Source organism: Amia ocellicauda, chromosome 9 (assembly GCF_036373705.1).
Source record: "Amia ocellicauda isolate fAmiCal2 chromosome 9, fAmiCal2.hap1, whole genome shotgun sequence".
Taxonomy (NCBI): domain Eukaryota; kingdom Metazoa; phylum Chordata; class Actinopteri; order Amiiformes; family Amiidae; genus Amia; species Amia ocellicauda.
Genome location: NC_089858.1, coordinates 8,685,768 through 8,701,477, shown reverse-complemented (window position 1 = coordinate 8,701,477; position 15,710 = coordinate 8,685,768). Strand labels below are relative to the sequence as shown.

At 39.2% G+C, this 15,710-nt stretch overlaps 1 protein-coding gene and 1 non-coding gene across 3 annotated transcripts; one reads left to right on the top strand and one right to left on the bottom strand.

Moving 5' to 3' along the window:
- Nucleotides 1–2,804: 2,804 nt before the first annotated feature.
- LOC136759527 (U6atac minor spliceosomal RNA) lies at nucleotides 2,805–2,932 on the bottom strand. The gene has a single exon (XR_010820050.1). It is a non-coding gene; the product is annotated as a U6atac minor spliceosomal RNA (small nuclear RNA).
- A 290-nt stretch (nucleotides 2,933–3,222) lies between these two features.
- Nucleotides 3,223–14,904, top strand: LOC136758530 (MFS-type efflux pump MSMEG_3705). Of its 2 annotated transcripts, none has more exons than XM_066712988.1 (11): nucleotides 3,223–3,372; nucleotides 3,911–4,015; nucleotides 4,274–4,493; nucleotides 4,590–4,708; nucleotides 5,633–5,780; nucleotides 6,629–6,791; nucleotides 7,037–7,265; nucleotides 9,834–10,027; nucleotides 10,537–10,621; nucleotides 11,150–11,347; nucleotides 11,728–14,904. In XM_066712988.1, the coding sequence occupies exons 3-11, from the start codon at nucleotides 4,282–4,284 to the stop codon at nucleotides 11,853–11,855; spliced, it is 1,476 nt and encodes a 491-aa protein (XP_066569085.1). In that variant the 5' UTR covers nucleotides 3,223–3,372; nucleotides 3,911–4,015; nucleotides 4,274–4,281; the 3' UTR covers nucleotides 11,856–14,904. The 2 variants fall into 2 exon arrangements, with proteins under 2 accessions (XP_066569085.1, XP_066569086.1); XM_066712989.1 differs by having other exon boundaries at nucleotides 3,872–4,015.
- The last annotated feature ends 806 nt before the right edge of the window (nucleotides 14,905–15,710 follow it).

Genomic DNA, 15,710 nt, shown 5'->3' with positions numbered 1-15,710 from the left:
TTTATAATTTGTTTAGTGTGAGGGGGATCAGACTGCAATTATTCCAGTTATTCACAAGTCTTATACTTGTCATATGCATTTCAACTTATGCAAAATGACAATTAAATGTCTCATCAACATTTTGCTGAGGCAAAGCCAAGAAATGACACCATCGTCACGTTGGAGTGACATCATAGCGTCGTCTATGAAACCTTGTTTGGCAAATGATGATCTGGCCAAGTTGCACTACTTATTCTCAGAAACGCTCCACTGTTTCATCAGTGTTCTTGCTTTCTAATCTGCATTCTTACACCTTCTATTTAACTGCATATATATTGGAACACAAGTCCCAAAAGGAAATAGAAATTCAAAACACAAAACAATGCTTATGAATTCCATCATTGATTTCTGTGGAGTGCCAGTTATACATTTAATACACACCCTGTCTAAACCGGTTGCTATTTTTATGGTTTTCTCTAGGCTACAATACTCGGAAGTCTCAGAAAATATATTATTGGGGGGAGAAAAGTAAGGTTTATTGAAAAAAGATTGGTTAAACTAAACAAATTAGAGAATTACAATATTTCCAATGCAAAGTATGAACACTTTCATCTCAGACTGTATTTGATTGCTTTCATCCATGCATGATTGTATGTATAACCATCAGCACCTGCCTTCAATGGTCTCTCCCAACATTTATTACCTGAAGGGGGAAATACAGTGGGTGTGGGGGAAAAAATGGGTGTCACTGATTTCAATTGTTCTACACTATAAAACTGCACTTTCCGTTGTTGTTGAGGAACTGTTTTAAACAAAATACCATGAGTCATTTTCCCAAACTTCCAAGACTGTAAATAAGCTGTGAATTAAAGGTTTTAATTAAAACAGTCTCGCTTCTATTTATTTTAATTTTTTAGTTTACATTATTTAGGAAGCTATGAAGCCCAACCCTAAACCCAGTGGGTCCCTCCTGGATCATGTGGAGTATGGTTCTTACCAAAACCCAGAGGAACAGAGTGAAACCTAAACAAGAGACTTGATATCTTTACAAGTCCTCCGTTTTACATTTGGGCTGGGATCTGATGTACTTTTCTGTGAGAACTCCCTCTATCTGCTTTTGCAATCATCTGCCGATTCAGACGCGCCTGCCAGATAGTTGAAATGTAGTGGGATGCTATTAAGGCAAATACCGATCCCGGGAACACTGTGTTTTCTGCTGTGTTTATACTCCCATTAAGGTGGAACAGAGATATCACGGGATTACCTTTCCTATTTTTTGTCTTAGTTTTTTCTGTCTGTTTCTTTCTGGGGATGACTGTCATTATAGTCATTGCACACTTATATTACAACACATGCCATGCAATTTATGTCTGGTTGCCCGTTCCATACACTGCTGTGTGCCTGTGCTGTAAGGCGGCGTGGGCAGATTGATGTATTTTAAAATAACAAAACCTATTGTAATTTCTGAACAGAGATGCACAGTGAGCATTAGGAAGAGATTGTGTGCAGTTTATCACATCAGTTGAATAAACATGCAATACAAAGCACATTAAAAACCCAGCCTACAAGTTCTCCTGAGACCTTATTGAACCCTTCATTCCTTCCCCCCATATGACAGATTTCTACAGCTTTCACACAGTGCCCTTTGCCAAGGACTTATTTTGGTAGGAAGCAGTCCAGGGCAGAAATCCAGTTCACACACACACACACACACACACACACACACACACACACACACACACACACACACACACACACACACAATGTCTGCCCTTCTTCGATGGAGCAAGTCAGCCCTCTTGTGGTTAGAGAGTGACTTGCAGGAAAGTCTCCAAAGTTAATTATTTTGCAAAGATATTGTAAAAAAGTTGAATGTGTCCTTGGCAGGCTTTGTTCAGCTTGGTAAATGTATTTAATTTTTAGTTCTACCTGCTTGGTAGTCAAAAATTGTTTCTATATTGTTGCATACGTTCAGATACAATAATAAGAAGTTGCATGCAGTATTCATGGTATGTTGGAATGGATTGCTTCTTGTGCTTCTCATAGATATTTTTTTCCAGTTTATTAATGTCTATTTATTAATGCATTATATTTAATAATTAGATTCATTGATTCATTAAACACAGACCAAGGCCAGGAGTGGGAGGATTGGGCCAAGGGCGGCCACCACCACCCCTGATAGGCACTTGTGATTCAGAAATATAATCGGACATTTAGGTCCACTTGTCATTTTTTTAACTCCCAGGCATTTTTCAGTTGAGCACTTTTCCCATTACAGAAACTGCCTTTAATTTCACCATTTTAAAATCACATTCACCCTTCAAATCACCTTCAAAATGCAATGATTAATTTCCAAAAGTGCTTTAATATAAGCGCCTTAATTCATAATGGCACACGAAACATGCAGTACACTTAAGCCAAAAACACTGTCACAATTAAAACTCAATTGATGTGATTTTGTGGTGCTGCTGTTGACAGTTATAATCCAGTCATTGTGATTAACACTTGAAATGTGTGGAAATATCATCTGTGATGAACAGCGTCAACATCCGAGACATTAACTCGTGAGAAAGCCATCTTAATTCTAACTTAGACTATGAGAAGTATGAAATGAACTTTTTATGTAACAATTATAGTTTTTTTTAAGAACTTATAGTTATAGGCACTACACTTCAATGACTATAAGGAGTGAATAAGTTGACCTTTGTAAACCTTTTCTAAACTATACTAAATAAATAAACTAGGTTCTTGCAACACGGAAGCTGGTATCTATAGGTAGCTGATGCATAAATACAGGTTATTTGGTCATTGGAAACCAATGACCTAAAAAAACTTGGTTAGAGATGCCACGAAGTAGGTGGCAATGCCTTAACCATATGTGTGTTGAAGGCCACTAGGACCTCTTCCATCCTTGTCAAGGGGAGTGCTAACCTTCTCTCCTTTCATACAACACGCTAAAGCATGTAGGCACGACTATATTTATAGGACGATGCCGGCAGAGATTAGATGTCTATGGTTTATTTTTTTTAACAGGTATTTTTCAGTGTGACGTATTAGGTATATGACATACAAAACAGTTTACAATGTGTCTCTATATTTGAAGGTTATTTAACGCATTAAAAAGTATAAAGGTCAAAATATGCCATCTTGTAACAGGACTTTTCTGTTCTTTGCATATTCCGTAGCTCTGGACCAATCCACTCGCGAGGTTTTGGAAGTTGTGACGTCTGCGCACGTCTACCAGGAAGTGCTGGCGTTTTATTATGAAGCTGCAGTTTAAAGATGACGTGATCTGTTTTTGAGAGGATATTTAACAATACAATTCGTGGATATGTGTCTGTATCTGTAGTTTAAAGATTACTTTACGTTACTAAGTATGCCGTGAACTGAAAGGTGCGTTTATTAAAGACTTTGCAAAATGAGCCATGCATCCACGTGTGCAACACAGCTTTACCTGTATTGTCATGCATTTACTGTAGTCATGAATTCGTGTCGATGTGTTATTAATTCCTCATGATTTAATTATGTTATTTACCTTTGAAGGACCTACAACTCAGAAAGTATAGCTTGAAGGTTTAATCGAAAATACATCACAAGGGGATGCAAAAAAAAGAACAAAAAACAGTTATTATTGTATGGGTAATGTGTGATCTGGTCGGAAATATTACGAAAAACGAAGTATAGCAGAAATTGTAATCATGAAGGTGTCTAGTTTAATCACCCGAAACATTTTAATAAGCAACGCGATTTAAATACAACGTCAAAATGTGTTTGTATCCCTGCAATACATCATCCAGAGCCACAAGTTTTATACGCATTTTCAAAGAAGTACACGTTTCCAACGGGGAAGATGCACTTAAATCAGCTGAGGGATATACTGTACCCTTTACAGGAGCTGCTGACACAACCTGTCTCTGCCTCTCATCCTCAGCATACAGTTTCCTTTCCTCTGTTCAAGGCTGTGAGAGTGAAAGCAGATATTCTTCAGGAGGATACTCAGCCTCTTTCATTTCAGGAGAGAAAACCTCTGGAAAAGGTAATGATATGTTCATTTCAAATATCTCATTATTATTATTATTATTATTATTATAGCTATGCAAGCTAATGTATACGTATCACATTGTTGTATATGTATATGTATTCATTTCAGTTCTTTAATTGAATGCTAAGGAACAAATCAAAGTCATTTACCCCTGTCTGACTATACACCTTTAATTCCCATAGGTAGATGTGCATGTTATTTATTTTCATAATCATAGCAATTTGCTCCACATTTTTGTGTGCTTTTTTAAAGGGACTGCCATGTTGGACTTCTGTAAAGTGGGAGGCTATCCTGTCTATGTCCTGTGTCTGCTGCTGATAACCTATCTACTGAACCAGCTGGACCGGTACATTCTGGCCATAGTCATCTTGCCATTGGCGCAGGAGATACACTTTGGGGACAAGAGTTGTCTGTCTAACCGGACGACCAGACCCGGCCCAGAGCTGTGCAACAACGCCAGCAGCGACAGCCAGTAAGCATTTTTACTCAAACCTGTATCACCAAAAACATCCCTTTAGCTGAACTCGTTGTTGTTCTTTGTCTTAGTTGTGCCGTTTTCATTTTGCAGGTGCGTCTCCTTACTGAACTCAAACGGGACACCATACTGCAAATGGGACTACAATGGCAATGGATGGGAGTACCAGATTATGGCCGGGCCCATTTTTATCCTCATCTATACGTTTATGGGTTAGTGTAGATGCAACACCCTGTTCCTGTCGATGTACTACTCATGCATGAAAAAAGGATTGAATGGATGTCATATGTATACAAAAGCACAAATACAAACTGATTAATGGAAACTTAATGTTTTTGTTTTTCAGTTTTTTCTCCCCTTCTTCAAGAAAGTCACGTTTTTCAGGGTTTTCGTTGATTGGTGTAATATCATCTGTCATACAATATATTTGTAAATGTAGTGATGCCTCTGATTTGCTTTAATTTACTCTCAGCTATAATGACAGAAACATTTGCTTAACAACCTCTCAGTGCCAAGGATTTTGGTTTATGGCCAGGTGGTGTGGTACTCCTTTCCACCTTGTGCCACTCTGGCTGTGGAATAATTGTTAGTGTTAAAAATAGATATATGATCTGGTTCTCCTTACACTTGAAATGATTACAGTACACGCATATCTACACATTTTAAAAGCAGATTACGCACACTGTCCTCTAACCCCTTCACTGAACTGGATTACGAGTTGCTTCAATGCACAGCTTGCATCAATTCCCTTTTCCAATAGTGAATGTCTGACCTCATTTTTGGTTTTCTTGTGGGAATTGACTTAGACAGGGATTGTCTAAGGAATTGAAGTATATTACTCTAAGAACATATGCCACATTCAGCAAACATATATTTAGGAACTATTTTCTTGTTCGAAAGACAGGGCAGATACAGTAATGTGGTTCATTGTAGTGTTTACATTGTATTTTTAAAGAAGGTCTTTCTGAAAAGCATATTCACAATTGCTTATGATTATTTCTCTATAGAGATTCTCTGCAGTTTGATTCTGCATTTTCATCTAATTGACATTTCTTACTCAATCCTGTCATGGATACATAACACACACTTTTATTGAATGCACCATTCAATTGTTATTATGTTTCTTCTATGAACAGGTATTTTTATTGGATTCCTTGCTGATGCCGCTAATCGAAAGAATCTATTGGCCATTAGTCTACTGTTCTGGAGTCTCATGACTTTCCTGATGGGATTTGTCTGGGAGTACTGGCACCTTGTGGTGCTGAGGTTTGGACAGGGAATTGGGTAATTACACTTTACAAATTGGCATAGTAAAGGTTATTCTGTAATCAAAGGCTAGATCAAATCAAAACTTTGACCTACCCACAAATCGTGAAGTACAAATCTGTACCCTATCACAGTTTGATTTATTGTTAGAAGCCACTTTCTACTATTTATACATGAAAAGAGTAAAACTTTGTAATTTGTGACTCGCAGGTTGGTCAAAGTTTTGATTTGGTTTAGATCTAGGACACAGCCTTGCAGAATCTGTAATCCTACACTTAATTTACTGAAATGTTTCTAATATTTTTCTCATTTAATTGTTTTCTTCTGTGTTTATTCAGTTGTGCCTGGACCAAATGTGTTTAATTGTCAATATTGCTCTCATTAGTGCTGAATTCACATAGAATAACAATACGGTCTTTAGTTTATCATTCTGAAAGCAAATAGACTTTTCCATCAGTCTAATCAGAATTGTTTATTTAAGGGAAAAAATGCATAATGGAATTATTATAATAATTTGTTCACACAGGGATTTAAGATTGTGAATTCCAATCAAAACAATCTGTTGCTGTTAGATAAGTGTAAGATGAAATACCATATGTAGTGTTCAAAGTCTCTCATACCAAAAACAATAACATATTTTTAAAAAATCTATTTTTTAAATAATAGTAGGCACGATTTGAATAATGCTTAGCTAGTATTGTGAAAACAATTAATTTAAGTTTCTTCTAATAATTGATGAGCACTTTTTGATAGTAGAATGTTTCCTAAACAAAAATCACGTTGAAAAAGTTACAAGAAAATGCATCCGTATTACTATTGATCTGATTTGTTTGTGTGTAAAAGTTGTATTTTCCTTTTGTATTTAGGGAGGCAGGTTGCACCCCCTTTGCAGCCAGCTTGATCGCAGACTATTTCCCTGAATCTGCCAGGGGTTCGGCCATGGGCTTCTACAATTGGGGCATCTACACCGGATACAGCCTGGCTTTTGTAGTTGGAAATTATATCACCAGGGCCAACATCATGGGCATGGTAAGGCTCTGATATTCTCTGTTGGAGGTCATTTCACTGTTGATTTTGCCTCCTCCCCGACTTATCTCTTACATTATTGTGTATTGCAGGAAGTGTTTATATTGTGATATTTGAAAGAAGAAAATACGAATATTAAAATAAATATTATAAGTAAAATATGAGTATTTCATGTTGCTTTGTTATTGGTTCATTTTTCTCTTATAGTTTGAAAATGTTCTACTTCAGCTGCTCTTTTTGTCTCCGAGGGCTGGCGCTGGGCCTTCCTGATCTGCGGGTTCCCGGGCTTCGTGCTGAGCCTGCTGGTCTTTGTGTCAGTCAGAGAGCCGCCGCGCACACAGAAGGCCACCGAAGGAGGACAGAGCGGGAACTACACGTCCAGCCTGTCGCTGTGCCACAGATTGACACCCACCCTGCGGCCATTTCTCAGCCCTTCCCTGCTGCTGCTCTGTCTGGCTGGCTCTGTCAGAAATGCAGGTTCATTGCATTGTCGGATTACGCTATTTTAATTTAATGCCATCAGTGGAATGTTTTGTTCAAATTTTTATCACTTGTGACAGGGTGTGCAGTTGCGTTTTAAAATTATTTGCTTTTACTATTTTTAATTCCACTGGTGCCTAATACCAAAGGACAGCTAAGATGCCCCTTTCCTCTCAGTGGAGCTCAGCTTAGAGGGAGCTAAGAGTGAAAAGTGAAAGAGTGGAGTGATCAAGGCAGGGGATGAGAGCACAGAAAGAACTGAGAGTTGAGGAAGAAAGAGTGAGGCGACATGGTTTGTTGAGGGTAGAGAGAGCAAGTCAAGGGGGAGGGGAAGGGCAGAGGAGTTGATGACAGATGGTGAGAGAGCAGAGCTTACAGTAGAAGGTGACAGAAGACCAATGGGAGGGAGGAAGAGAGAAGAGCAAGCCACACAGCTGGGCAAGAAGGGAAGCAGTCCCGGGAGAAGAGCAGGGCTAAGTTTCTAGTCAGCTCTGTGAGAAGGAGCTAGAGGGGGAGCATGGTTAGCACCTGAAAAGTCAAAGAGTAACAGGAGCATAAAACAAGAGAAGAGAAGGGAGGAAGAAGTAAAGGTCTTCCAGAAGGAGAGCTGGAAGTTAAAGTGGATAATGAAGCATTGAAACATTAATACAAGTGTAGAGGGGGAGTGCACTTAGCTAGAAAGTGAAGGGACAAATTATTATTATTATTATTATTATTATTATTTCTTGGCAGACGCCTTTATCCAGGGCGACTTACAACATAAGTGCAAACAAAGTGCAAAAATACAGAGAAGTACAAGGCATCAATCATTACAAATTCAACTTTAGCTAAAACATAGCAATTCAAAATAGATTTTACAAGTTCCAATTTACAATTTACACAAGTACAGTAAGAGACTTCCTGCATCCTAGATGGTGAAAGCTAAGTGCTGTCAAGATGTAGGGTTACAGACAAGGGCTACGGGTAAGGGAGTAAGGAGGAAAACAATGAAGAACGCGAGGAGCATAATAAGCTGAAGTGCTATCTAGCAGGGATAGAGGACTAATATTACAAGTGCTGTCGGAAGAGAGGCGTCTTGAGTAAGCGCCGGAATGAGGTCAAGGACTCTGCTGTTTTGACTTCGGTGGGCAGGTCATTCCACCACTTAGGGTTCAGGGATGAGAAGGAGCGGCTCTGGAGGAAGGAGAGTGGAGAGGAGGCAGAGTTAGTCTTCTGGCACTGGAGGAGCACAGTGGTCTGGAGGGGATGTATAGAGAGACGAGTGACTGAAGGTAACTTGGTGCAGTGTGGTCAAAACAGCGGTAGGTGAGGGTCAAAATCTTGAACTGAATGTGTGCTGCTATCGGGAGCCAGTGGAGGGAGCGGAGCAGTGGAGTAGCGTGTGTGAATCGTGGCAGAGAGAATACCAGACGAGCCGCAGAGTTCTGGATGAGCTGGAGCGGGCGGGTAGTGGATGCAGGTAGGCCGGCCAGGAGGGAGTTGCAGTAGTCCAGGCAGGAGAGGACCAGTGACTGGACGAGTAGCTGAGTTGAGTAGTCGGTGAGAAAGGGACGGTTCCGGCGTATTTTGCTCAGTAAGAATCTGCAGGTGCGCGTCAGCGTGGTGATGTGCTGGGAGTAGGAGAGCGCAAGTTCGACGGTGACTCCTAGATTTTTAGCTGAAGAAGAAGGAGAGAGTGTGGTGGATTCCAAGGGGATCGAGATGGGGAGGTCAGCAGAAGGTGAGGAAGAGTGGGGGAAAAAGAGGAGATCTGATTTGGAGAGGTTGAGCTTGAGGTGGTGCGAGTGCATCCAGGCGGAAATGGCAGACAAGCAGGAAGAGATGCGTGAAGGGATGAGAGGGTCAGAAGATGAAAAAGACAGGAATATCTGGGCATCATCAGCGTAGAAGTGGTAGGAGAAACCATGGAAAGCGATGAGGGGGCCCAGGTAGTGAGTGTAGAGAGACAAATGGGAGATGCAGGCAGAAATGAAGACTGCAGACTGGCAGTCCCACAGGGCATGAGCGATTCTGAGCAGGAGGACTGAGCAAAGGATGATGGGAGCAAGGGGAGAGAGCTTGGATTGGCGGGATAGACGAGAACTGATATGAGAGAGAGGAAAAGGGATGAACCATGGTAGATCACGGAAATTGGACAGGCTTGGGAAATAAATAAATAAAACACAATTAATAACATTAGAAAACTTAAGAGTTACAAAACAAACTCAGTTTAATCATATTTCAGATTATTACAAGATCAAAGCCCCTCTTGAAAAAAATGAAATGTGTGTTTTACAAGGATAATGCAGTCCTTGTACTTTTCTTCCATGACCTACAGAGAAACAGCCAATCGAATCGGGAGGTGAAAGCTTTTTACAGAGAATAACCTCACGGGATCACTAGTCTAGGAGGATGAGATTTTTAAGCTCAGTTTCTTAACATTTAGCTGACAGGGTATAACAGACTAGACACTGGATTAAGTATTCATGATTTCTCTGGGAAGATTCTGGTTTCTGCTTAGATATTTTCAATTGCATTTTGTGTCCATAGCTTAAAAAATAAAGGCTTTTGATGATCTTTTTCCAGGTGGCTACGTGTGGGCCTACAATGCCCAAAACTACTTCAACTTCTATTTTCCCAGTGAGGACGTGGGGCGGTGGTTATCATGGATACCGTTAGTCGGTGGCAGTGCCGGTGTCTTGTTTGGTGGATTCATTTCTGACAGAGTGGTAAAGAAGAGGGGACTTACTGCCAGAATATGGGTATTAGTTATCAGTCAGGTAAGAATCCCAAACGATCACCTGAAAGTAGTGTGTAAAGCACCAGAGTCTGCGGACCAGAGTTTCACAGCCTCTGAAGTGTGTATTATATTTTAACTTTGTTTTTGCCAAGACCTTAGGCCTGTGTTAAATTAAAGCCTTAACCCACCAGTCAATCGCAAATTCCAAACCCTCTGCTTCCCTGGCAGCTTTCCATGGGCCAGACAGAGGAATCTTTCTGCAAACAGAAAGCCGCTGTCCGGTCTGGAAGTCAGTATTGGCGGGCAGGTTGAATTTCACTTCTCTTTTGGGATTGAATGCTGCAGACAAACAATTTAGCATGATGAGAGAACTGTTTGTTTTGATGAGAGAATTGCTTTTGAAAATAGTTAAAATAGAGGTATTCATTTAGACTTTATATGTAGCTTTTTAATGTTGTTATAATACACGGTTATCTTTTTGAATAACTGCATTCGTCAATTGGTTATTATTATCAGAGAAAGTATTATCATTCGCACCGTGTTTTCCAGATGCTGGCAGCTCCCTTCTTGTTCGGTGTGCTGTGGCTGTCCCCCCCATATTGCTTTCTCCTGCTGATTCCAGCTAACATCATTGGTACGTTTTTAACTGTTAGACCTATTTACCTGCATTTATTAGTGAATAAAATCTCCCATAACAGATTGTTATTCACTAGTTTATTCAGGGGATATTATTTTGCTTTTATGTTTTTTAAATTCATATTTTTTAATTACCCTGTTGCTTGGTGGTTCACTGGGCTTTGGCTGTTTTCCTCTGTGCCAACACAGCGGTACAGGGTGAATATCTGGTGAATTATCAGTATTTTGTCATTGCTGATTCATTTAAAAGTTAAAAAGAAAATATCAAAACTCTCAAACAAACATCTTTCCAATTAAAGTATTCGATGTAAACACATACACATGACACCCAAGCAACCACATCAAACTGGGGACACACACAAACGCCAGACCATACCATGTGATACTATGAAATTCGATAATCTATATTGTAAATAAAAAAAGATAGGTATATCATTGTACTGATACTTAGTGACCTTTTTAGAAAAATGACTGTCTGCACCTGTACTTGAAACCTCCCCGTGCAATTCTCCCGTGTCGTCCTCAGGGGAGATGTGGGTCGGCGTGACTCTAGCCATTCTGGTGGAGCAGGTTCCTGCCAGGGTTCGCACATCTGCTGTGGCCTTCTACCTCTTCATCATCAACAACATCGGAGGAAATGCGCCTCTCCTTGTGCCCCCCCTCAACAACCTGTACAGCTTACGCGTAGCTCTGTTTATACTTTTTCCTGGAACATATGTAGCCGGTAAGTAATTGGGATGGTCTCAATGGGGACAAAAGCATGTGAAGCTTCGAAGTATAGAATTATTATGAATTGTGTTACAGGTTCTTGTTTACCATTGTTATGGTTTCTTGTTTACCAATCTTTCTCTCTCACCAACACTCACTTGCTCTCATTTTTAATTATGTTGCTTAGAGCTCTGATGTCTGCGACACAATTCTGTGGCCGTTGTTTGAAAGTAGATCAGAGCCCTAGGTGACATTACCAGTAATGTAACTTGTCATGGAAATTAAAATGTGATTCTTTACTCACACCTTAATAGTAAATTAATGTGGAGAGTAATATACAAGAGATTATTTTTTAATTAAAACAATCTGCTAATATGTTGTTTTGTGTTTTTTAAGGGTCTCTGCTGTTCCTGTTTACACTTTGTGTCACACGGAGAGACCAGCGTAGGATCTCTGGAGAAGAGTCGGAGCCGTTGCTCCAGGAGACGGATCGGGATTCGCAAGAGCACAAAAAAAGCACATGATCCGTGCCAGGCTTGTGTCAGGAAAAACCTAGGCAGGTAGACTGGATAGGCAGGTTGGTAGGTTTCACATTTAGATGCCAAAAATATTGGCACTTTTCTTTAGTGGTAGTTTTTTCATCTCCAAATAAAGATTCTGTCATCTCCTAAAAGTTCAATCAAGTGAAGGTTTCTGCCTATAGAAACAATCCGCTTTACTGCATCAAAACAATAATAATGTTAGCAGGAGATATTTACATAACCTGACACACATTTTTTGACAACTGCCTCACAATCTTTTATGTAGTCCCCCTTCTCTAAATTGGTTCAGTTCTTATTTATCAGATCGTTATCAGTACGTGTCTTATGCTGGTTATAATTCCACAAATTCCTGACTAGTTCATGGTGTCCCACAGGGCTCTGTTCTTGGACTCATTTTTAACATCTATATGCGGCCACTGGGTGATGTAATTTGAAAGCATGGTGTTCAGTTTCACTCCTATGTAGATGATACACGGTCAATTCTGACACTTAATTATACTAAGTCTGAGTTACTGGTCATTGCATTTAATACCAAGCTCTGTTCCTTTCCTGGGTTATCAGAGTTTTACACAGTACTTCTCAGCTTAGGTGTCGAATTAGACTCTGGGCTCTCATTTGAAAAAACATATTTCCTCAGGGTTAAAGTCTGGGTTTTATCATCCTAATTAAATCTCCAGAGTTTGTCGTTTTCTGTGTCCTAGAGATACTGAGATTCTAATTCATGCTTTTGTTTCTTCCTGATTGGACTACTGTAAAGCACCTTTTGCTAACCTTCCTGCTTGTCTTATAAATTGATTGCAGATGGTACAAAATGTGGCAGCTAGATTTTAACAAACACTAGGCGGTCAAAACACATTACTCTGGTTCTCAAACATCTCCATTGGCTCCCTGTCCATTACCGCATTTATTTTAACATAGTGCTGCTTACATATTAAGGTTTATATTCCAAAAAGACAGCTGTGATCTTCAAGCGCTGCACTCCTACAACAAAATATCCCAAAACGCATCACACTTGGTGGGCATAGTTTTAGTTGTCACTCCTTCCCTGTGGAATTCCCTCCCAGATTTAATTAGAGATTCTGACACAACTGTTCCTTTTAAAATTGCACTGAAAAACATTTTGAGTCTCTACTGCATTTGGTTCTCTGTAATGTATTTTATTGTATTTTAATGTTTTCTACAATTATGTATTTAAATGGATCTTCTGCTTTTGTGTTTTTGTTTTTGACTTGTAAAGCACTTTGAGCCACTTCAGTGTGAAAAGTGCTATAATCAATAAAAGTTATTATTATTACTTTATTTTACACAGGATTGAACAGGAATACTGGCTCAAAAAGTGTATACACCACAGTGAATGTATTGTAATCCCTAATTTCCTCAGAAATCTTACATATAATTCTCTTGCATTTCCTGTTCATGAAAATGGGCAAAATCTTGAAAATATTCCAGATGTTAGGCGGGGTCCAGCAGCTGCTTCAAAAGCATCTGTGCCTTTTTCATCTTAGCCCACTGACCTCCCATCCGCCTCTGCTCCCTCTTCAGTGTAACGAGTATCTGTCAGACAGTAGACACAGACCCTGTTACCTCCACAGCACAGCTCTTTTTAATCAAAGATGTGAATAGAGGTGGCACCAGAAGCTCAAGAAGCAGAGGGTTAAATTAAGTTTTTAACGCAAAGCTTTAAATCGAGTTCGCTGCTCTCTAAACAGCTTTTTCTCTTGAAGAAGATTAAGAAATTAAGCTGAGCAGTGATTAGTAAGGGTTACTGCTTGAGAGCAGATTGACGGGTGTGACTCAGAATGTGAGCAACAACGAGCTGCTCTATTCCCACTTCATGGAAAATGTACTTGTTAGGACTTAATAATGCATCCATTTACAAACCTGCTATTATACAGTCCTGATGAGCCACATTGTGGATAAGAAAGAATACACCTGACCAATCAGCTATCAGCTTTACCACAAAACTTTGTAATGTTTAAATTACATTTATTCATAGCACTAATCCATAGTTCCACTTATCGATAAATGCATGTTGGAAGGAACAGTGAAAATATTAACATTCTTTGGAAAGTCGTGCCAGTGTTTGTGTGGTAGAAAGTGGGAATTCAAAAGCAATGTGAAATTAGGTTAAGCCTAAGGCAATACATGTTGTTCATGGACAAAGTGCCAATTTCTGATATACAGTCATTAAGAGTTCATTTCCAAATAAGTATCAATCAAGGGTCTTAAAAAGACAAAATAAAACTTGTATTGTAAAACATATTAAGCACTTGATAATTTTACGTGAGAAAAGAGCAACTGAAATGAAGGCACTGTTTCCTGCTATTTTGTTATGTATTTGTCCAAGATTATTTTGGTTTAAAATATTGATACTGATGCTGATAAATGTTCCAAAGGTCAGATAATTGAGTCTTTAATGAATTAAATGAACTTTTCATATGTGTGTGTATATTAGTTTCGCTCTGTATGTTTCGCTTTATTGTAAATCCACTGGACTGTGCTTATGTACCAAAGACATTTGACCTCCAATACTTTCTGGTAGAGCTGCCTTTTCTTGGATTTAAAACATATTCTGAAGTAAAACCATTAGAAAATGTTTGTCTCTGGCAATACTTGGTTTTGGAATCCTGATATGTAATTCAGAGACAGTACTCTTTGACAAACCCATAGAACAACACTCTCATTATGTACCACTATATTTTGTCATGATTCTCCTTTTCATTAAGAGAAGCCAGCAAATGTCTTTTAAAACATTTAATAAAATATGTCTGCTTTATTATCCAATATTGTGGTTAGAAAATTGTGGCAGCCGGAAGTGGCCATTTAAAATATATAACTACCTACGTACAGTATGTGTGACCAGATTGAATTTTACTTAATTTTGTATTAATGTGAGCTGTCTGCTTTCAACATGTTAGTGCAGATGTTGTTTTAAGCATGGGATATTGGGGACTTGTTTATATTAAAAGATTATTCAACTGCTGTTAATACTAAGTAGTAAATGTGGGTCCTATTAAAGTACCTTCCATCAGATTTGTCTTGGTTTAATTATCTGTAGCATTTTGGCAAAGCTTTGCTTCCTGTCAGCCTTAAAATACACTCACCAATTAGCAATCGTGGCCTCCTATCTATATGCATTACTAAAATTACATGACCTGGTTGATTCATTATATTGCTACACATTTGTTGTTTGCTTTCATTTTCAAGTGCTTTTTGGTGGATGTCTGTACATTTGAGCCCAGATCTGCACAACATGCAATTCATTTAAGTATGAGTAATACATGGCCTGCCTCCCTAATGTTCATATGAAACACGTCACTGTGCTTTCCATATGATTAACTTATTTCATCTCGAATTACACTGGGACGGGGTCAAGGTAAAGCCGCCAGCGCAAAAGAGTGGGTCCACCGATTCATTCAATTGAACACGCCATGGCTCTGCAATGATAACCTGTTCATTTTCAGTGACTTTTGCTGGCTTCATCTTATTAAATGCATTTCTTATACCACATACGTTATATGCTGTAGAAATGCTGCTCATCAAACGTTAATGATTTTCTCCCTTCTTTAGTAAGTCTTAAGCCTGTGAAGATATTGTATGTTCATTCTCATTTGGCTCACAGAGGCATTATAAAGGGGCACTGAAGCTTGAGTTTGCCTGGAATGCAAGCTGCCCATCAAACCTCCTGTGATTTACTCTCCTTGTATATGAGACAAGGAAGGCCTTTCACATCGTGTTTGTGTAATGCAGCACAAGAGAGGATTTTGACTACCTCATTTAAATTGTATTTTCTTCCATCTCCGACATGCGCTGGTATGTGCTGAAGAAAGGAGAGCT

Coding starts and splice junctions, on each gene's coding strand:
- LOC136758530 (XM_066712988.1), top strand. CDS start 4,282: ATGTTGGACTTCTGTAAAGTGGGAGGCTATCCTGTCTATGTCCTGTGT. Junction 4,494..4,589: donor AACGCCAGCAGCGACAGCCA/GTAAGCATTTTT, acceptor TTCATTTTGCAG/GTGCGTCTCCTTACTGAACT. Junction 11,348..11,727: donor TCCTGGAACATATGTAGCCG/GTAAGTAATTGG, acceptor GTGTTTTTTAAG/GGTCTCTGCTGTTCCTGTTT.